This window comes from Notamacropus eugenii, chromosome 4 (assembly GCF_028372415.1).
Source record: "Notamacropus eugenii isolate mMacEug1 chromosome 4, mMacEug1.pri_v2, whole genome shotgun sequence".
In the NCBI taxonomy this organism is placed as follows: domain Eukaryota; kingdom Metazoa; phylum Chordata; class Mammalia; order Diprotodontia; family Macropodidae; genus Notamacropus; species Notamacropus eugenii.
The window spans coordinates 417025458-417049089 of record NC_092875.1 but is presented as its reverse complement, the minus strand read 5'-3'; the positions used below and the strand labels follow the sequence as shown (position 1 = coordinate 417049089).

The following is a 23632-nucleotide window of genomic DNA, read 5'->3' as shown; positions in this document are numbered from 1 at the left end:
TAATACTTGTGGCTGTATCACCAAGGCAATACTCACAGCACCGATGATGACCATGAATATGCCGGTGTCATTCTCAATCACAAAGTATAACAGACTCTCCATATAGAAGGCAGAAGAAAAGCATTTTCCAGACACCAGAGAGCTAAATCCCAGAACCAGGAAGTTAAATCAGTCATGGTGACCAGGAAGTTAATAAACATGATCATAACAGGGGGCAAAGATGTTCCCTAGCCTCCCCCCTCTGCCCGGGCCTCCTCACAAGCAAACAAACACTCAGGGACCTAAACTCTGCCTGCCTTTGGCCTCTCTCCTCTGTCCCAACCAACTGTGCTCACTCACTTCCTCCCTGTTCTGCTCCCCCCTCCCTGTTCCACCTGTTCATCAAGCTTCTCCCACCACGTGTGACTTAGGCTTCCAGGTAATTCAAGCAGATTATATGGGCCTATTAATGAATGAGAAAAATCTTTCCATATAAATTACTATTACAGTGGCTAAGCAATTGTTTTTCTCTACAATTTTCCTTATACACGTAAAGTTGCCTTTTTCACCTCAGATTATCTTTTTCATGTCTCTAAATCCACAGCATGTCTTTCACATTTGATGTCTTCTGTTTACTCATGTTTTCCTTCTTCATGTTTGATGTTGTCTTCTGATGACTCATACTTTCCTTGGCATAGCATCTTATTCAACATTTATAAGCATCTTATTATTTCTTAGGTTTTAGACTGATTTTTCTTGTGTCAGCTATATCTCCCATATTTTGCTGGATTTCTGCTATCTTTAAAGCAGTTCTTGATTGAAAGAGGAAGCTTAATTCTTTTATCCTTTGATATTCTTTTGTTGGGATATGTATAGGAGACCTGACCTCCTCTGCAACCTTTATGTCATGGTCTTAACAAACAGCAAATATGAGATAATAGAGTAGGAAGTTGGTCAGAAAGTCCCTCGTTGCCTGGAGAGGTGAGGGGAAGGTGAAAAAGGAAAGAGGGAGGAAAATACACCTGGATAATCCAACCATGTCACTTCCAGTAGCAGAGGTAGATAGTACTTGTTCAAGGAATACTGCTTTTATATCTTTCATAAGCATAAAGTTAAAGATTTCCAGTGGATAGAATCATACTTGGGAAAACAAATTTATTATTGTTTCCTCTTTTAAAAAATTATTTTAATTCCAACAAAGTGAATTCTAGAAACAGTTATTATTTCTCTTAGTACATAGAAAGCATTTAATAAATGTTTCATCCACTTATTCACCAGAGACATAGTGGTCCTAAAGACAGAAAAACCTGGGCTAAATGACTGCCTCAGTTGGCTTTTGGCTCTGCAAACATGGACAAGTAATTTACCCTCTCACTGATCCCAGACAATTCTCTAGGTCTGGGTTATAGATGATTTATGTTAGTGGAGGGGGTTTCCACACTGGTAATTCTCTAGGCTGATGAACTCACCACTTCAGACAAAACAAAAACAGCAAAAATATTTTAATTCAGAGGGCAGACATTCCAGTTCATATGAGGAAGCAAATTAATAGGATTTGGGTCATAACATAAAACATTAAGTAGTGACTGGGGCCCAAGGAGTCTATAAGGCAGACTTAAAATCCTTCATTTTGGTGGTCTTTATTGTGGTCTTTATCACGCTATTTCAAGCTAATGAGTTTCTCACTCCCCCCTTCAGGAACAGTAAGACTATGCTGGGAAGGTATCTGCATAAAATTGTTAGTATATCCTAATCATTGCGTGTTCAACTGGGCCAATACACGTTGACTTTAACTAAGGCACCAGAACATGGTAAACAACATTGACAAGCTCTGCTGAGTTGTGGTTCATTTGTTTCTGTCATGCAAACATCATCCCAGCTGTGGGCACACCCACTATTCTTCCATATGCGTATATATTGTTCTTAATAAAAAATGAGGATACTAGTCAAAAAAATGAATTCTGGAAAATTAATGATGATAATTACTATTCATAAAAAATTATTCATAGTTTTAATTTGGTAAGTTTATTATATGGCAACATTTATATAGAACTAAATTTGCATTCTAAAAATTTTATAAACTCTAATTACTAATTTTCAACTTTAAATAATGTATCTAAACATTATTAAAACATTTAAATTAGCTCCACATCTTCCCTCACTTAAATTTTATACAGTTACTAATTTAAGAATCATGATATTTTATTGAATTTTATTGATTAAAAGAATACCAAGTCTGTAATCCATGGAGGTGAGGAGTGTGTGTGAATGCTTTAGACAGATTCTCACTGGTAATCAAAGTTCCTGGCACATAGTAGCTAGTTAACAAATACCTGTGGAATTGAATTAAATTTAGTTGAATTAGTCTTATACTCACACTGAAAGGAATTGGAAGGAGGAAACTGATATAACCCTTGGAACCTGAAACTGTAGCAAGAACAATCTCGATTTCACAGAAAATTCACAGAAATTTAGGTGCAGAAAAGAAGCCCCATCAGATGCTAAGGGTCACTGAGTTAGACATAATTATTTTGGGGTGTGGATACACTGACCAAATCTGTTAATTACCAAGTAACTTATTCTGCCCATTGATGCCTGATAAAGAATTCTCTGGACAACCATCATCTGGAGCTGAGTCCTCTACAAAAATCTTTCACCTAGGATAAGCATAACCCCAGTCTATAAAGTAACAGCCCATTTATTTCTGCTGGTAAGACTGCTCTGATTTGTTGAATTCATATATAATAAAAAGAGAAGAAATCTTTTCATTATGCTTGGAAACTTAATCAAAAGTTTTTGCCCCTCCAAAGGTAATTTTGTTTCAATAGATTTTATTTTTAGTTTGAAATCAAAAACCTAATTCTATTGTATACATTATTAAAGTATTTATTTTGACATTACTGTGGCTGACCCTTCCCCCTCCCAAATAATTGAGAAAAAGAAAGAGGAAAAATACTCTCATAATAAATAAGCATATTCAGGCAAAATTAATGTACACAGTCATGTCCAAAAATCCAAAAATGTATGTGTTTATACTTTGCGTCTCTCACCTCTTTCAGGAGGTGGGTAACATGTTTCATTATAAGTCCTCTGGAAATATGATTAGTCATTACTTTGATCAGAATTCTTCAGTTTTTCAGAGTTGCTTTTCTTTATCATGTTGTTGTTCTTATACAAATTGTTCTCCTGGTTTTGCTGATTTCAGTCTACATCAATTTGTACTACCTAGGATTCTGTGAAATAATCTCTTTTGTCATTCCTGATGGCATAATATATTCATGCTCTCACATTTTTTTAATGTTTTGCTTTCATACACCAGTTTGTTCAGTCATTCCCCAGTTGTCTAAGAGAATCTAGTTCTAAGAGATTCTAGTTCTTTTATTTCCTTATTTTCCTTTTCTTCCTTTCTACCCCTTTAATTCTCTCTTCAGCATCAGAAAATTTGTTTTACTTGTTATTATTCCTTCCTCAGTATTGTTCTCCATCTTAATCTCCAATTCCCGTCCCTGTTTCTACACCAATCTCTGCCTCTCTCTGTTTCTCCCCCCCTCTCCCTTTCCGTGTGTGTGTGTGTGTGTGTGTGTGTGTGTGTGTGATCTGATGCCTACTACCTCAATCTTTCTCTGTATTTGTATATTCTTCTTATGTACCCCATTATAGAGAAATATCAAGTACTTTCTCCCTTTTGTTTTTCTCTTCTAGTGTACTCTACCTTTTACTTTCCCTTTTCCCTTCTTCAAACTCTCAGAATAGAACCTTACTTCCTACAGTAACCTCCACCACCTCCCAGGGTTAGGCTCCCTGGATTTTCCAGTTTTGGGCACTGTATTTTCAGGACCCTCTCTAGCATCTCAGGACAGCCTGTTAGAGAGTACATTGGGGAAAGGATTTTATACTGTTTGAATTATATGCTGCATAGGGCAGCTAGGTGGCACAGTGGATAGAGCTCTGGGCCTAGAGTCAAGAAGACTCATCTCCCTGAGTTTAAGTCTAGCCTCAGACGTTTACTAGCTGTGTGACCCTGGGCAAGTCACTTAACCTTGTTTGTCTCAGTTTCCTCATCTGAAAAATGAGCTGGAGAAGGAAATGGCCAACTACTCCAGTATTTCTGCCAAGAAAACCGCAAATGGGGTCACAAAGGAATTGGATAGGACTGAAAAACTACTGAAAACATAAAGTACCAATATTTAAAATCCAAGACATTGGTTAGGAATTTAGTATAACAAGCTCTTAGTTTGGAATTTGTTTATTTTCTCATTCCAAAATAATTACTAGGTTGCTAACCTATTCAATCAGGGCAACACATATCTTTCTAGTTTGATATTCATAGTTTAGTTTGGTAGGATGTTGACCCAAGAATAGTACTTTGACCTTAAATACTATAGAGATTAAGATTTACAAAGAGAAAATCAAAGCTATAATTCTTATATCCTGAATTATTCTGTACTTTAATTTGTGTTCTTTTTGTAGTATATCTTTTTTTAAGAAGCCTGTAGAAATATATGAGTTCACATTACAATATAATGTATTACAGGAGGTCCATCTTGTGTTCATGTTCTAAAATTACACATTTTTGAAACACTAAAATACTATATTTTTCTAGTATTTTGCCTCTATATTTGATTATTCTTGAGTCCAGAACTGAATCACTCTCCCTATAACCCAAGCATTTTCCATATGTACTAGAGCCTCACCTTAAAAAGGTATATAATCTATTGAATTAGGGGAATAAATTGACAAAGAAGTAAGGAAAGGAGGGAGGGAGGGAAAAAGGAAGAAAGGAAAGGGATAAATCAATATTAAGTATTATATTATTATACGTATTATAGTATTATATAAGTATTTATTAAGCACCAACTGTGTCCTGTCATATATTGCTAAGTGCTTTACAAAATATTACATCCTTTAATCCTTACAACAACCCTGGGAGATAGGTGCTAATATTATCCTCACTTTACAATGACAGAAACTGAAGCAGACTTGCTCAGGGCCACCTAGCTAGTAAATATCTGAGACCAAATTAGAATTGAAGTCTTCCTACCTCTGCCTAGTGCTTTATCCACTGAGGCACCAGCTGCCATAGGCTTATAATTGGCAGTTAATGCTTTGGCTCCTGGGGACATCAGGAAAATGAGAACAGCCTTCATTCCTCTGGGAAAAGATCAGTGATAGCAAGGCCTTGTATGTGTGTCGATTCTTTTTTTTTTGTTGCAAAGTATTCACATCTGTTGACTTATTTTAAGATAGTGTGTAGTGATTATATACGGGGCCTCTCTTCTTTCAAGGTAGAAAGTATGATCTTCTCCTCAAACTGGACATACTCACACTCAGCTTTATTGCTGTGGATTTACACATGGCAAAAATTTAGTGTATATTAACTACTAAGTCAGAGACTTAAGGATGAAATTACTTTTATGCTAAGGTCTTTTAAAACTACTAAGTTTGTTTTGAAGTTTTTAGTATTATAAACTGAGGTATTGTCATTATAATTAAATCTGTGTTAATTTATACCTCAGAAACCTTATGATTTCATGTATTAAAGTATTTATAGCCCTCTTTTTGTGGTAGCAAAGAATTGAAACTGAGGAGATACTCATCAGTTGGAGAATGGCTGAGCAAATTATGGTATATGAGAGTGGATGAGGAAAGGGGAAGGGAGAGAATGTGGAACTCAAAGCTTTAAAAATGAATGTTAAAAATTGTTTTTACGTGCAACTAGGAAATATGATCTATAGGCAATGGGGTATAGAAATGTATATTGCCCTACAGGAAAATGGAGGGGAAGGGGATGGGGGGGAGAAATGATATAAGGGAGGGTAAATTGGAGGAAAGGGTAACCAGAATACATGCTGTTCTGGGGTGGGGGAGGAGGGAGATGGGGAGAAAATTTGAAATTCAAAATTTTGTGGAAGTGAGTGTTGAAAACTGAAAAATAAATAAATTTAATTAGAAAAAATAATATATTTGATAATCAAAAAAGATATTCTGTCTTAAATATTGCAACAAAATATTTACAAAAAGTTAGTTTCAAATTTTACAAATGAATTTGTTCACTTTTATTTTTTTTAGAATGTACTACTTTTCAGAATGTGATAAATGGACTCCAAGAAACCATTGGAAATCAGTATGATTTGAAAGGTAAATTTTTAAATGTTACACTTTAGTTCGTTTCAACCAGGACAGATCTGATTTACTTTAGAACCTCTTAAAAAATGGAATCCATATCCCCAATAGCAATAAGGGCCCTTTAATTTGGCTTTATTTAGCTCTACTCTTTAAAACCACAAATGCTTGATATTTATAAGCCTTTTTAAAAGTATTAATAAAATATTTTAAGAAACTCAATGTTGTTTTAAGAGGCTCCATGTTGGGTCAGAGAGTGGCATCAGGGAACACTTCTAGGTTAATCAGAGCAAGTACTTTATGAGTTTCAAAAAATTAAAAGTATTTGTACACTGCACATTCTTAGTTCCTTTCATATGTCTGTGTATTCTTAAAGTAAAATGTTGGTGTTTAGAGATTACGTAATGGTAGTGATTGATATCTTCTCTATACAGTGGGTTTTGAGGGGTTTTGGTCATGGGCTGAGATCATATCTTATAAATATAACTTAAAAAACATTTGGGCCACACAACTGTCCTTGGCACAACTGCATGTGCCTTGTCATAGAAACCTCAAAAGTGGTCCTGCTCCAATCAAATAGGCAGACCAGTCAGTCATGCTTGCCCATTTCTGATTCAGTTACATGTCATCATGTCACTTGTTCTTTTCAGTTTAAATCAAACAATTTCTCGTACTTAAGCCATTGTTCTTACAGGCACCTCATATACTTGGGGCATCGCAAATTTCTTAAAGAATCAATTGGACAAGAAATTAATATGACCATAGGATTTATCCTCTTTTATTGGAAATACTTCTAATTATCTTCTCTTACCCTTTTCCCTTCCCTAAAGTTCCCTCCTGAAACATGAATGGAACCCAAAAAACATACATAGCAATTTGAGAGTTCCTTTTCCAGAATTCCAAAACCTATATTCAGTTTGGGGTAAATTATTAATTTATCAATAAATTAATAGAATTTTGAATGCCAAATTCCATGACTGGATTAAGTGGTTTCTTATGGCCTATCGTTTTAGAATTTGAGTGAATGTAAATGTTAAAGCTGTCTCAGGGTTTCTTTAAAAGCAACAATCAGGTACAGGTTCAAAGTAGAACCTTATAATGCCTTATAAAGTTCTGAATCTACATTAAACATCATTTTTTGTTTAAGGAATATTTAAAAGAATCATCACCTTTGCTTAAAAGAATGTCACATCATGTAATTGGGGAAAAAATAAAATATTATTTTAAAAAAGAAGAAAAAAAGAATGTGAGCTATCTCATAGATCTGTAAATAAGTTCATGTGTAACCATTAACTCAAGATGTGTAATAGTACCTGTCCATAAAATATATTAATTAGTAACATAATTTTTACTGCACTTATCCAGTGTGCTAAGCAAAGGTATGGCCACATGGTATAATAGAAAGTCTCCTCAATTACAGTCAGGAGAGAACTGGTTTCCAATCCTACTTCCTCTACTCACAAGCTGACTGACTTTGGACAAGTAAATCACTTACCTTTCTGAGCTTCAGTTTTCTCATCTGTTAAATGTGAATAGTAATAACTCAAGCACCTTCCTTACAAGATTATTATAAGGATCAAATGCAATAATATATGTAAAACACTTATAAACTTTAATATGTAATCTCAAGGACTGATTCAACTAACTTTGGGTATACCTTTCCATGCTAACTGCTCCATAGAAATGCTTTATTAGGAAGGACATTGTTCCCAGTAGAGGAGGACCTTTTTCCAGGTCAAGAAAAAGATCATACTGGACTTTGAAACTTCTTTAGAAAATAGCCCTACTTTTGTCATCTTAATTTCCTATCCTCTCTAAGCAGACGTTGATGGATTCTCAAAAGGACCACGTTTGTGACTGCTCCACAAGCTTTGGGGGGCCTTTTTATTTATACTGGATATTCTCTTCCTTCCCTACATTCTGGCAGTGACATACAGAAAAGTGGTTGGGGTCCCTTGCCAGAGTGCAGAATTATATTTTGGCAGTGTCTCTACAATTTCACAGTATGAATGAAAAATTGAGTTTTTTATGCCCTCCTGAATGATTCCATGATGGAATTAATCAGATTTTCAAAAGAAAAAAAGTACCACTGCCAGAAACTTTGAAAGATCATGCTTTTGTTACTACTTGTCTAATCCTAGGATCATGTGGAACAGTATACATGAACCATGTCTTAATATGTTGGATTTATATTATTACTGGAGCAAGACAGTGTTCAAAAAGTTGATTAAAAAAAAACTAAGAACTTTTTCTAACATAGCAATTGTTACTTGTCTGCTTCCCATTGTCCTTTAATATCATCCTTCCTTCTTTGGACTTCATTGTATCTCAGACACTAAAGACTCCCAGATTGTAGGGGTCCTGATGCCTGAGGTCATATGTTTTCTGCAAAACAACCAAATTCATATGATGCTCCCACAAAGCGTCCTATAGATACACTGCTCTCAGCTCTTCACCTTCTCTCATCTCTTCACCTACTGAAGTTGTACATTCAGAGATATATAGGTGGGGAAGTAAATTAGATAGACAGATAATCGGTCATAGTGGCACACCTTTGTAATCCCAAAAAGGCCAGGGCTGGTGGATCACTTGAGCTGCGAGATTTTGGGCAGCAGTAAAACTAAAGCCAGTCAGGTATTCATACTATGGTGAACTTGGGAGTGGAGGGGGTCTCCAGACTACCTGAGAAGGGTGAACCGGCCTCAATCAGAAAAGCGAAGTAAGTTAAAATTTCTCTGTAGAATAGCGTTGGGACCAGCCTGGGATGACCGCTGCACTATGAGTTCAGATGAGATGGGGAAACCCAATCTTCCTCCTCCCAAGACAGATAGATAGAGCATTTGAGTGCTTATTATGTGCCAGGCACTGTGTTAAGTGTTGAGGATACCAATACCAGTAAACAGGATAGTCCCTGCCCTCAGGGAGTTTACATTCTAATGGAGGAAGACAACACATAATAGGGAGCTGAAAAGGTGTCGTATGTGCATGTAGCAGTAACATTTGAAAATGGTGACTGATAAATGACACAGAAACCCAAAAGGGTTAAGTTGAATTGTCCAGGGTCACACAGATAATAAAGTGACAAAGTCAGGATTCAAACCTAGATCCTTTGATTCCAAATATTTTCCAATGAATAAATACTCTTACAAAAGGACACCATTATGGATGAAAATGGTATGGGCCTTTTTCCTTAAAGGTACTTAAATTCTACTGACAACAAAAACAGTTACTGTAAAATGCACTATCAATATATTATAATTTTATATAATCACTGCCCAGTTAGGAACAATATTAGATGTAACAGATGCTCAAGTAAGATACTTTACAATAATTTTTATTTTCCCCTTTATTTATAAGTCAGTATCTGAGGGATTGTTTCAGTTTATCACATTTCCTTTAAGAAAATAAAGAATTTTAATTCTAAATTCACTGGATTGTGTTGGTGAACACCTTTGTAATTTTACTTTAACCATGGAACTATTTTTTCTAAATTTTGGTAATAACAGTAGAATTCCCATCAAGGTCAATAGAAATGAGCTTAATTTGGAGAAAAGTATGATCAGTTCTATATAGGATTCATTCTTGATTTAAGAACCTGTTTGCTTCTTTGCCATTCTTTGATTATTAATATTTTCCCTCAATCATCTCTTTAAATTTCCCAGTTTTATTCAAATATTCATTATGAGCATTACAAAAAAAATTTTTTTAAATTAAATCTAAGGAAGTGAATCCAGTTATACATTAAATACACTACTAAGATTGTTGATTTTGTGTCATACATCACTGATTGCCATCAGTTATTGGTTCTAGATCAATAAGAGTTTAATTTTTTGTTCCCATGATCAGGGACTTTTCAGTGGTTATCTACATGAGATGAGTCTGCACTTCATTTGCAACTGACACATTTTTAAAAAGTAGGTTTGATGTACAGGCTTGGCTACCATTGTGACCGTTCGCTCTTCAGAATCTTTTAGACTGCTTCTTGAAATCACAGGTTTTTCAAGCACATCATTTGAGAAATGCTACTCCTACACATGGGAGAAATGAACAACTCCAGGAATCTATCAGGAATTTTGGTGGATACTACTTGGAGATATGGTCAGCTTAAATCAGCATAGCACTATCTAGGTAATCCCATAGCACTTTTCAGAGCAAAAAAAACTTAGAGAACATAAATATCACAAAGTCAGGCAGCTGAATCATTGACAGTTAAGAAAATAGCTGGAGAAGTCACAAGGCAGCTTTGGTCCTAAGTGAACAGAGGAGCATCTGAGTGTTTTCTTTTTTTGTAGCCATAAGTCAGAGAACAAGACCAAGTGTAGGGGTGGAGCCAAGATGACAGATTAGAGACAACCCTGAACTCTTTCAGCAGTGAACTCTTTGAACTTTCCCCTCCAAACAACTTTAAAATAACCCCTCACATCAAATTTTGGAGCATCAGAGCCAATAAAAGGTCAGGATGAGACATTCTTCCAGTCCAAGAAAACATGGGAGGCTGTCAGGAGAAGTTTGTGAGACCGGGGTGGAAACCTGACCAGCACCCATACACACAGTGCCGGCCACAACAACCATAGCAGCAGCTTCAGGAGCTCCCAGGGCCAGACAGTAAGGGGTTTTGACAGCTAGTCTTTAGAAAGAGATTGCAAGAATCTTTTGCTAGCACTGGGGGCATTGATTAGCAACTCTGTGGCCTATTCACACTTCTGAATCATAGCTCCAAGGCACAGGGGAGTGCTGGGTCATGTGAAAACAGCCACAAGCAAAGAAAAATGCAAACTGGACACAAGCCCAACAGGAGTTCCTAGAGGAGCCAAAGAAATAGAAGAAAAATTTGGAGAAGACATAAGAGTAATACAATAAAATTGTGAAAATAGAATTAACAGCTTGGTGAAAGAAGCACACACAAAAAATGCTGAAGAAAATAGCACCTTAAAAAATAGAAGTGGCCTAATGGTAAAAGAGGCACAAAAATTCACTTAAGAAAGAATTCCTGAGAAGCAGAATAGGCCAAGTGGAAAAGAAGGTAAAAAAATTCATAGAAGAAAAGAATTCCTTAAAACAGAATTGACCAAATGGAAAAAAAGGTACAAAAACTCACTTAAAAAAATAATTCCTTAAAAATTAGAATTGGGCAAGTTGAAGCTAATAACTCCATGAGACATGAAGAAACAATAACAAAGTCAAAAGATTGAAAAATAGAAGAAAATGTGAATTATCTCATCAGAAAAAGAACTGACCTGAAAAATACATCAGGCAGAGATATTTTTAAATTTTTTGGACTACCTGAAAGCTATAATCAACAAAAGAGCCTAGACATAATATTTCAAGAAATTATCAAGGAAAATTGCCCTGATATTTTAGATCATGAGGGTAAAATAGAAAATGAAAGAACCCACCAATCATCTCCTGAAAGAGACCCCAAAATGAAAACTCCCAGGAATATTACAGTCAAATTCCAGATCTCCCAGGTCTGGGAAATACTTCAAACAGCCAGAAAGAAGCAATTCAGGTATTATGGAGCCACAACCAGGAGCACATAAGATTTAGCAGCTTCTACATTAAAGGAGCAAAGGATTTGAAACATGATATTCTGGAAGACAGAGGAGCTAAGATTCAACCAAGAATCGTCTACCCAACAAAACATTATAATCCTTCAGGGGGTACAAAAAAAAAAGAATATTTAATGTAAAAGAGGAGTTTCCAATATTCCTGATGAAAAATCCAGAGCTAAATAGAAAATTTGACATTCAAACATAAGATCAAGAGAAGCATAAAAAGGCAAACAAGAAAAAATACTCATAAGGGTTTCAATAAAGTTAAACTGTTTACATTCCTATATGAAAAGATAATATATGTGACTCCTAAAAACTTTATCATTAAGGCAGTTAAAAGGAGTTTAAATAAATAAAGAGCAAGGATGTGAATTGATTATGTTGGAATGATCTTCACAAAAATGAAAGGGTGAAAAAGAGGAATGCACTGGGAGAAGGGGGAAGGTAAAGGTAGGATGGGAAAAATTTTGTCCCATAAAAGAGGCACACAAGGAAGAGCCTTTACAGTGGATGGGAAATGGGAGGTGAGAGTGGCAGACAGTGCTTGGACCTCACTCTCATTAGAATTGGTTCAAGAGCGAAGAATATGTGTATATACTCAATTTGTATAGAAATGTAACTTACCCAGTGGGGAAATAGGGAAAGGTATAAGACAAAATGGGAGTGGGAGGTTTGATAAAAGAGAGGACAGATTAAGGGAGGCAGTAGTTAGAAGCAAAACAGATTTTTGAGGAGAGACAGGATTAAAAAAAAAGAAACAGAAGAAGATGGAATGAAGAGGAATACACAGTGACATAACTGTGAATGTGACTGGGATGACCTCACCCATAAAAAGGAAGGAGATAGCAGAATGGATTAGAAACCAGAATCTACCACTATATTGTTTACAAGAGACACCCTTGAAACAGGATGACACCCAGAGGCAGGAGCAAAATCTAATAGCTTCAGCTGAACGGAGAAAAGCAGTAGCAATCATGATCTCAGACAAAACAAAAGTAGAAATAGACGTTTTGCTAAAAGGTACCATAGGAAATAAAGTACCATAAAAAATTTTACAGCAGGTTTCCCTGATGAAGGCCTCATTTCTCAAATATGTACTGATAGAACTGAATCAGATTTATAAAAATAAGAGCCTTTCCCCACTTAATAAGTGGTCAAAGGATATAAACAGTCAATTTTCAGAAGAAATCAAAGCTATCTATAGTCATTTGAAAAAATACTCTAAATCACAATTTAAACAACTCTGAGATACCACCTCATATCTTTGTGAGAAATGTCAGACATTTGTCAGAAATGACAGATGCTGGAGGGGATAAGGGAAAAATAGATAAACTAATGAACTCTTGGTGGAGCAGTAAACTGGTCTAACTATTGTGGAGAATAATTTGGAAGTAAGCCTATAAGATAATAGGGCTATAAAACTGTGTAGACCTTCTGATCCAGACTAGGTTTGTGTCCCAAAGAGGTCAAAGAAAAAGGGAAAGGACCTATATGTACAAAAGTATGTATAGCAGCTTTTTTTTTGTGATGGCAAAGAATTGGAAATTGAGGGGATATTCACCAGTTGGGGAATGACTGAAGAAACTGTGGCATATGGTTGTGATGGAGTACTATTATGTTATGGGAAACGACAAAGTGGGTGGTTTCACAGAAAAAATGGCAAGATTTATGAGTACTGAAGCAAAGTGAAGTGAGAAGAACCAGGAGATCATTGTGCATAGTAAGAGCATTGTTGCAGTGATGATCAACTGTGAAAGATTTGGCTGCTCTAATCAGTGCAGTTATCCAAGACAATTCCAGAGGACTCATGATGAAAAAAATACTATCCACCTTTAGAGAGAGAGCTGATGAACTCTATGTGCAAATTGAAGTGTAATTTGCTATCTTTATTTCTCTTGAGGTTTTTTTTGGCAATATGGTTAATATGGAAATGTATTTTACATGAATGTATATATAAAATTTAAAAAGAATGATGTTAAAAATAAATATATAATAAATTTGAGAAGCCATTTTTAAAAAAAAGGTAATAGAAGTGCCTGTAGATATAAATAGAAACCACAATTATTTAGCAACATCTTACAGCAGAAGAATATCAAGGGAAGTAATGGGGGAAAAATACTATGGTCAACACACACACACACACACACACACACACACACACACACACACACACACACACACACACACACCAGGTTCTTGAAGCCCAAGATTCTTAACATGGCTTTTGGCAAGATGAACGAGAAAGAGGTTACTTGTCTAGTTTAGGGACTGAATCAGACAGAATCAGTGACTCAAAATGCCATTTGAATTTTAAGTCCTCTCACCATTCAGAATAGAAAGAGCCTGGGGTCTTGAAAGAATTGCCAGAGTGAAAGTAAATGTGTTTAACATTCCAGTAAAGAACTCTGGCTGAATGATGAAAGAAGCTAGTGCCAACCATGGTCAAAAGTTGATTGCCCTGCAGGAGAGAGAACATTCTCAAATTTAACTGTTTTGGATTTTCTTCCAATATTAGACTTTTGTTCCTAGATAAGGTTGTTAGCCTCAGTTCAGATCGATTGTGGAGGGGAAATAGAGCCAGAAAATGTGTAAGCAGTATAGCATTTTAATGGGTTATTCAGTTTTCTGGCAGAATTTTTCTACTGATAGTTCCCTGTCATTCCAAAAATTTGTCTGGAAATAGAAGTGACAGTATTGTGACCAGTTGTTAGCATATTGTGACCAGTGCTTTGCACATAGTAGGTACTTAATAAATGTTTGTTTTATTGAATTGAAATCATTGAATAGATAAAAGTCACTTTATGGACAGCCCCCTACATCTGAGTATTGTGATATGGTTACCTAGCCAGGGTAATAGTGCAAATCTGAATAAAAGAAAGACAGACTCATTTGTTATCATTTAACACCCTCTAAAGGCATTCCATTCTAAAGTTCTTGTTTTCATATTTCTGGGAAATATATGTAGATATCTAAAGACAAGTAGATAATTAGCAATAAGATGCATTTTAGATAATGACTTTTATCACTATAAAATCACTATACCACTTATATCACTATATTACCATATCACCTTTAGTGATAAATATTATAACACCTTTTGGTCACATATTCATAATTGTCATTCCCTCCCAAAATCACTCTGACCAAAGCTCTAGGTGAAAAAGAAGGAGCAAACACCATATTCCAAGACTCTCCTTTTCAAATGGAATTTTGAATATGTGTGGTTAAAGAATGTCCCCACTGAATATATATTTAGAGTGCTTTAGATCTTGCAAAGCACTTTGCATGCCTTATCTCATTTAATCCTCAGAATATCTCTGTAAAGTGAGTACTGTAGGTATTTATATCCCCATTTTACAAGAGAGGAAATCGAGGCCTAATGAAATCACAAGCATGCTTGTCTTCATTATCCCATGTTGTCCATGTTGGAGGCTGGACTTGAACCCAAGTCTTTCTGGCACCACACTGCTGCTTATATCCATTGCCCTTGATAACATTGCCATTCTTGAAAGAAGATCCAACAGATAATAAATACACCTTGTCCCATGAGGTTTATGAAAAAACGAAGGGAATCCATGATAAAAAGCACCATAAAAACTAAGCATTATGTTTTAAAATGTAATACTAAAGCACTTTAGCACTTTACTAAGTCAATAGAAACTTAGTTTTAGAAGGGACATTATAGCAGCCAACAGATTCTATAATTTGACTATAATTTTATTACCTAATATGATAGGTGTTTATTTTGGTCAGAAAAAAATGTCATTTTACATTCAAAATTAAGCATCGGAATACTTCAGACTGTTGAGTATAGGATTCTTTGTAGCCCAATTTTTGTAAAACTGGCAAAAATAATATTTTACCAGGTTTACAGAATGTTCAAGAAAATTCTTAGAATGATAAAATTTGGTAGATAATTTTTAAATAGAATCTATAGCTTAGCACTTTAAAATTTTAAGTGGTTTAAGATGCAGAGGATATATGTATTATCAAATGAATAAACTGATATTCATATGTTTTGAATTTAATCCATTTGGTTTTAATTTTTCATAAACTTGCAATTCCACAAATGCACTTTTTCTTTATATCTTTTATTATCAGCAGCCACACTACAAGCATTTACCGGACAACATGAATTAATCAAGTGCTTCAAAGGAAGCCATTTTGATTCCCCAAAACTTGGATTCAAGGCCAAAGTTGTAGTAACCATAACTCATAAAACTAAACATAAACACTTGTAGCTTGCAGAATGAATTGCTTATTCATTCCAGCATACTGCATACATGATTGATTATAGTATCATACAAAAAGCAGAAACTTAGAAGTGTTGTATCTCTGCTTAATAGAGACAAGTCTCTTCTTGAAAGACTGGACTGTCTTGATTTTTTTATTTTAACCCCAGTACTTAGCACAGTGTTTTGCACATAGTAAGAGTTTAATAAATGCTTTTTCAGTTGTCTTATGAAGTTTTTTATAGCCCTTCTTAGGCCTGGAGCGTGATAGCCATATCTCAGCATGGTGTATTAAATAGTAAGTATCCATATTTTCAGAGTTGTGTACTTTTACCTCTAGTCATTTTGTCATAAGCAACAATACTAGTATTCTCCATATAATGCCATGTGACTGAATCATAAAGCAGTATCACAGATGAACTAAAGAGCAATGGAGAGATATATGTATATATAACCTGCTACAAAATAATAGCTTCCTGTAAGAAGGTGATGTAAAAGACATAATTGAGGATATGAATAATTAGAAAAGGTGAGCCATTCATATGGCAAAAATGGGAGACATGTGTGATATATTCTTATTCCCAATAGATTAAAAAAAAATAAACTCGAGGTCTCATGTGTTGGGTAAATCTTTTAGTGAGGAATTAGGGGGAAACTTAGATACAGAATGAGAAAGTCATGGAGAGGCTTCTATCTATTTTGTGGAAGAAATAATCACACAGATGAAACCACAAATCTATCAAAATATTCCTGGTGCCAATGCCGATTTTGAATAATTTAAAACTGGACATTTGAAGAGACAAGAAAACCAAGCTACTTGGCATAACACACTGAAGATACTTGCTTTGCATTAGAAGAAACCTTCATCAAAACTCCAAGCTGATTTTCTGGAACCATTTCAGGAGAATAACAATTTAGATTTGGAAAGGCCTATAAGCTTTATTTAGTCCAACTCCTTCATTTTGCAGATGGGAAAACCAAGGCCCATAAATGTTAGGTGACAAGGTCATGTGGTAAATAAGCATAGCCAAGATTTCAACCCAAAATTTTTGTTGTAGACTTCTTAAAAGGGCTCAAAGTGCTTGCTCATTATTCCACATCAGTCCTTGTTTATAATAATCAGCTCTTTCTCTAGTTCAGGGCTTTTTTATGCCATGTACTCCTTTAACAGTTTGGTGAAGCCTATCCACCAAATAATGTTTTTAAATACATAGAATAAGATACATGGAATTGCAAAGGAAATCAAAGGTTAGTAAAAATAAAGATGTAATTTTTTTTCTCATTAAAGTTCACAGATTAAGTTCACAGGTTAAGAATTCTTGGGATCCGGAGACGAGGTGGGTGTGAAGAGGAAGCTCAGAAGTCAAGTCACTGGCTGGGAAAATGCCCAGAAAAGGGAAAAAAAATAAGACCATAGAAGGTTACTTTCTTGGTGAACAGATATCTCCTCCCTTCCTTTCTGATGAGGAAGAATAATGCTTACCATCAGGGAAAGATGTAGAAATCAAGGCTTCTGTATCCTAAACATCCAAAAGAAATATTCCATGGGCTCAGGCCATGGAAGAGCTCAAAAAGGATTTTGAAAATCAGGTTAGAGAGATGGAGGAAAAACTGGGAAGAGAAATGAGAGAGATGAAAGAAAAGCATGAAAAGCAGGTCAACACCTTGCTAAAGGAGACCCAAAAGTATGCTGAAGAAAATAACACCTTGAATAATAGGCTAACTCAATTGGCAAAAGAGGTTCAAAAAGCCAATAAGGAGAAGAACGCTTTAAAAAGCAGACTTATTAGCCAAATGGAAAAGGAGGTTCAAAAGCTCACCGAGGAAAATAGTTCTTTCAAAATTAGAATGGAACAGATGGAGGCTAATGACTTTATGAGAAACCAAGAAATCACACAACAAAACCAAAAGAGTGAAAAAATAGAAGATAATGTGAAATATCTCATTGGAAAAACAACTGACCTGGAAAATAGGTCCAGGAGAGACAATTTAAAAATTATGGGCCTACCTGAAAGCCATGATCAAAAAAACAGCCTAGACATCATCTTTCATGAAATTATCAAGGAAAACTGCCCTGAGATTCTAGAACCAGAGGGTAAAATAAGTATTCAAGGAATCCACTGATCACCTCCTGAAAGAGATCCAAAAAGAGAAACTCCTAGGAACATTGTGGCCAAATTCCAGAGTTCCCTGGTCAAGGAGAAAATATTGCAAGCAGCTAGAAAGAAACAATTCAAGTATTGTGGGAATATAATCAGGATAACACAAGATCTAGCAGCTTCTACATTAAGGGATCAAAGGATGTGGAATAGGATATTCCAGAAGTCAAAGGAACTAGGACTAAAACCAAGAATCACCTACCCAGCAAAACTGAGTATAATATTTCAGGGGGGAAAATGGTCTTTGAATGAAATTGAGGACTTTCAAGCATTCTTGATGAAAAGACCAGAGCTGAAAAGAAATTTGACTTTCAAACCCAAGAATGAAGAGAAGCATGGAAAGGTAAACAGCCAAGAGAAGTCATAAGGGACTTACTAAAGTTGAACTGTTTACATTCCTACATGGAAAGACAATATTTGTAACTCTTGAAACTTCTCAGTTTCTGAGTAGTGGGTAGGATTACACACACACACACACACACACACACACACACACACCACAGAGTGAATTGAATAGGATGGGATCATATCTTTAAAAAAATGAAATTAAGTGGTGAGAGAGAAATATATTGGGAGGAGAAAGGGAGAAATGGAATGGGGCAAATTATCTCTCATAAAAGAGGCAAGCATAAGACTTTTTAGTGGAGGGAAAAAGAGGGAAGGTGACAGAAAAACATGAAGTTTACTCTCATCACAATCAACTAAAGGAAGGAATAAAATGCACACTCATTTTGGTATGAAAACCTATCTTACAATACAGGAAAGTGGGGGAGAAGGGGTTAAGCAGGGTGGGGGGGATGATGGAAGGGAGGGCAATGGGAGAAGGGAGCAATTTGAAGTCAACACTTGGGGAGGGACAGGATCCCAAGAGAGAACAGAAGCAATGGGGGTCAGGATAGGATGAAAGGAAATATAGTTAGTCTTACACAACACAACTATTATGGAAGTCATTTGCAAAACTACACAGATATGGCCTATATTGAATTTCTTGCCTTCCAAAGGGAATGGGTGGGGAGGGAGTGATGAAGAGAAGTTGGAACTCAAAGTTTTAGGAACAACTGTTGAGTATTGTTCTTGCATACAACTAGGAAATAAGAAATACAGGCAATGCGGTATAGAAAGTTACCCGGCCCTACAGGACAAAAGAGAAGATGGGGACAAGGGAAGGGAGGGATGATAGAAGAGAGGGCAGACTGGTGATAGGGGCAATTAGAATGCTCAGTGTTCTGGGGTGGGGAGAGGGGACAAATGGGGAGAAAATTTGGAACCCAAAATTTTATGAAAATGAATGTTAAAAGTTAAATTAATTTTAAAAAATCAAAAAAAATAAAGAATTCTTGCTATACTTACTTGCAATACATAGGTTGCTTCATACCACAATTTATAACATTGAGTTTTCATTTACTTCACTTGAGTTTAGGAATTTATGGAAACCTTATTCAAGCTGCCATTATCACTTTATCACTCTCAAGTATCCAGACTGAAAGGAAAGAACACATTACTAAGAATTCCATGAAGTTAATTGTTAGAAGATATTGACCCACAAGCGTTGACTTGATTATCTCCATCCAGATTTATTGGAGGACCTACAAGTCAAATGAGAACATGTCTTGGAGACCACTTTGGTCACACCAACTTTAATCATTTTTACTAGGAAATATGGAACTGAAGTCAAGTGGTTTCCTGGTACCATATTTATATAACTGTACATATAACTGCAAAAACAGAACTCCAAGGATAACTGGATAGCAGAACCATTATAACCCTTTCAAGCTATCTGGCATTGATCTTTAGGCTAAAATCCTGAGAACCGCAGACATAAAATGAGAAAAGCAAAAATTATATGGATGACATAGCTGCTGAAATGGGTTCACTTAGTATATCTATATTCATTAGTATACCACAGAGATAACCTTGCAAAAGGAGACCTTCTTACTGGTTAAAAAATTATCTAAGCCAAGGTGAAAATCATCTACAACACAGACACACACATACACATAAAGATATATATGTACATATATGTATATATGTCAGAAGCAACTTCTATGCAATATTTTTCATTTTTAGAGTTGTATTTGAAAGTTTCAGTATAACTCTAAAACAAAATTTCTCAGAGCAACTTCTACAAAAATTGCATTCCATCATGTTGAAATACTTTTTGCTATTTGTCTCTTGCTAATACCAACACAACATTAAAATGCACAAAGAGTTGAACAGAATGTGACTTTCTTGTTTTACCATTTCACCACTTGCTCTTTCCTCTGTGTCTTGGACCACTGGTTCCCCTTTCTGGTTTCTAACTTCCCTCAGTTCTTTTCAATGATCCTGGGCTCCCTGCTACCTCAAATTTACCTGCCGAATAGGAGGAAGGACCTTCTCTTTCCAGAGGAACAGAATCACATGATCTGAGAGATCCGATCTCAAATAATCAGGAATGTCTTCTGTGACATCCCTGAAACTTCTCCTGCCTCCATGCGAGGGCCTTCAGTGATGGTGATCCCAAGGTCACCCGTTCCATTTTAGATCACTTTTATCATGTCTGGAGGCACATTCCGACTGGCAGGACGAGTCTGCCATGGAATGGCTTTCCCAACTTCAAGTCTATACCCCTAAAATCATAGGTCAGAAGCCCCCTTTGCTGTGTTCATTTTTAATAGAGAAGATATTAAATCAAATACATTTAATAAAATAACAGAATGAGAAAAGTACCAACAAAACTTGCCCATAAACCTGGGACATTACCATACAGCATCATTAAGATGAATATATGTGTGTGTGTGTATATATATATGTATATGTACATATATATATATATTCACACACACATACATGCATATATACAGTATCATTAAGATGAATTTATACATACATACACATATATATACACACATACACATATATATAGGAATATATATACATACATAGGAAACACACATGGTGAGGCCTGCATGGACCCCAGCATACACAAAAGGGTCTGTTGTGCAGGTTCTTAGATCTGCTTTTCTAAAGGCAAAGCTACTTTGGAGGGGTCAACAATCTACTTTAGTTCAGAGGAAAAAGTCCGCACCTGAACTTCAGAGAAAACACAAACAGAAATTATAAACAGAAAGACCAACAGACAGGGCTTCCGAATGTCTGACCATAGACAATACATACATCATTGCCAGGGAGAGAAGCACCAACATCTGGGTTTGCAAAGTCAGAGGGCTCCTTAGCAGCTGCCCAGAGTCTCATCTGGCAAACCAACCTTCCTCCAAAAAATAAGCCCCAAAGCAAAACCTCACCTCACAGTATACATTCTGTCTTCAGGGCTGGAGGGCACGACCCTCATGTCGCTGTGCCTCATTAGAAATCAACAGAAGGTGTCTTTTAATTTTATTATTAATTGTTATTGTATTATAATTATATAGTCTCCTTCAGCTCTCTAGCTTTTCCAAAGAAATTTTAAAAAGCAGTTCAGCAAAAATAATAAACATCAGTCAAATCCACATCATGTGTACTATTCAGCATCCATAGTCCCCACTTGGGCAAAGAGAGAAAGGGGATACACTTCCATATTTTCAGGACCAAGCTTGCTTTTTACAGTTAACACAGTGCTCATTCCATCTTGACTTTGGTTCTTTCCATTTACGTTGTTGTAGTCACTGTATATATTGTTTTCCAGGTCCTGCTTATTTCATTTTTATATCAATCCGTGCATTTCCCCATTCCTTCCTACATTCTTTATATTCATCATGTCTTTTGAAATATTCCATTCTGGTTTATCTTTTGTGATCATCAATATGCCTTATTTGGTGAAGAATCACACTATAGCCAAAACTGTGAAAGATATCTGATCTCATTATTTTCTGACTTTTTTATGGTATAACTTTAAGTTCTTTAGAACAAAAAGCAGAATGTTCCCAGCTAGCGAATGTCTTCAGGCTTAATCTTTTATTTGGACTACACTCTTACGCATCCTCTCAAAAACCCTTACACTTGATTTGGTGATTATTTAACATACTTCCCAACTTTCAATCTGTGAAGGCTAAGCTGTAAGTCATTATCTGTATATTTACCTAATAACTATAAAACTGCTTTGAGGTTGGGATTCCCCAGTTTGTTTATTTAAACTCCATGTTTCTTCTGTTATCCCCTGTAGATGACTAGATGGGAAAAAGCATGGAAAGGCAATTCCAAACCCAGGGAACAAGGTAGACATATGGGGGACTGGCCAATGAAGGCACAGTCCTGAGAGTATGTACAATGTGCTCTGCCTGCAGTCAATCCATGTGGAGGCTTAGAGAGCAAACTTTCAGGCATTTTTCACAAAAGGGCCTTTCCACAATTTAGAGTACTTGTAGGTATTCTCTGTTTCCTGTTGGCTTACTTACATAGTGACAAAAAGTCTTGTAAACTGGCTACTGTGTTAATACCAAATGGACGTCCAAAAGGCCTGAACAGACAAAAGCTCTTTCTCCCCAGGAAGCTTTTGAGTAGGGATGAAGAATTGCTGTAAAGTCTCCTCTTGGGGAGAAGAGTTGCTACTGCTATAGCTGCCCTCCTCCTCATCCAAGGCACCATGTGACCATGAAGCATGCCCACCTGCTGTGTTCATTCTTTCCTGATCTTTGTTGGATGAGTATCAAGGACAGAACAGAGCAGATTACAGACTTGGGAGCTTCAAAGAGTAAAACGAGTCTCCAGAAGTCTGACAAATCAAGTCTATCGCAGTCTGCCATAGCTGTGATAGCTGAGCCAGGTGAGCAAACAGCACAACAGGGAATCCATCCAGCAGCAGTATATCCTGCAAGCAGGGAAGCAACTCATCCGTTGACTTGATCACCCTCAGAAGGGAATTTGGTGAGCGGAACATTTGTAACAGTGAGATTCAGTCTGTGCCCACTCTCTGTAGGAACCAAGGTAGCAGAATAGAGTGTGTTCCAAATTTTGCCCTTTGGGGTCAAGAATAAATAAGTCTTATCCCTTTTCTATACTGGGATCAGATGGAGTCAGAGCAGAAGACACCTTAAAGACCATCAAGTACAGCTCTCCGGGCCCTCCCCATTTTGCAAATGAGGAGTAACAGCACTTTAAGCGCTCAGAGACATGTCCTTTCTTCCCCAGGCTAAACACCCCTAATTCCCTCCATCCATATGTGCGTGACATGGTCTTCAGTTTTCTCACTATCCTGGTTTCTCAGGTTTACCAGTGACCTTCCTAAAATGTTGAGGATTCTGTGTTTATCCTTATTAAATTTAATCAAACATAAGCATGGAAAACTGTGGAGAAAGACAACTTTGAGTTTTTCTGCTGTGCCATGATCTCATCTGACTCTTTTTCTTCCTCCTGTCAACACTGTCAGGTCTGTAAAATAGGGGCCGAGTTCTGCTTTTATAAGGTAACTGTAGTCAGCCTCAGAGGGCAGCCATGTGGTGCAGTGGATAAAGTGCTGGCCTGAATTTAAATCTGGCCTCAGACACTTAGTTGCCATGTGACCTTGGGCAAGTAACTTAGCCCCGCTGGCCTCAATTTCCTCATCTGTGAAATGACCTGGAGGAGGAAGTGGCAAATCACCCCAGTGTCCTTGCCAGGAAATCCCTAAATG

At 36.4% G+C, this 23632-nt stretch overlaps 1 protein-coding gene across 4 annotated transcripts in view; it reads left to right on the top strand.

The window, feature by feature from the left end:
* CCDC152 (coiled-coil domain containing 152) overlaps window positions 1–23632 on the top strand; it is a 62922-nt gene that overhangs the window by 15669 nt on the left and 23621 nt on the right. For all 4 annotated transcript variants that reach the window (XM_072605723.1, XM_072605719.1, XM_072605722.1 and 1 more), the window contains one exon: window positions 6049–6117. In XM_072605723.1, coding sequence (XP_072461824.1) covers window positions 6049–6117 — 69 coding nt within the window. The remainder of the gene's footprint in view (window positions 1–6048; window positions 6118–23632) is intronic.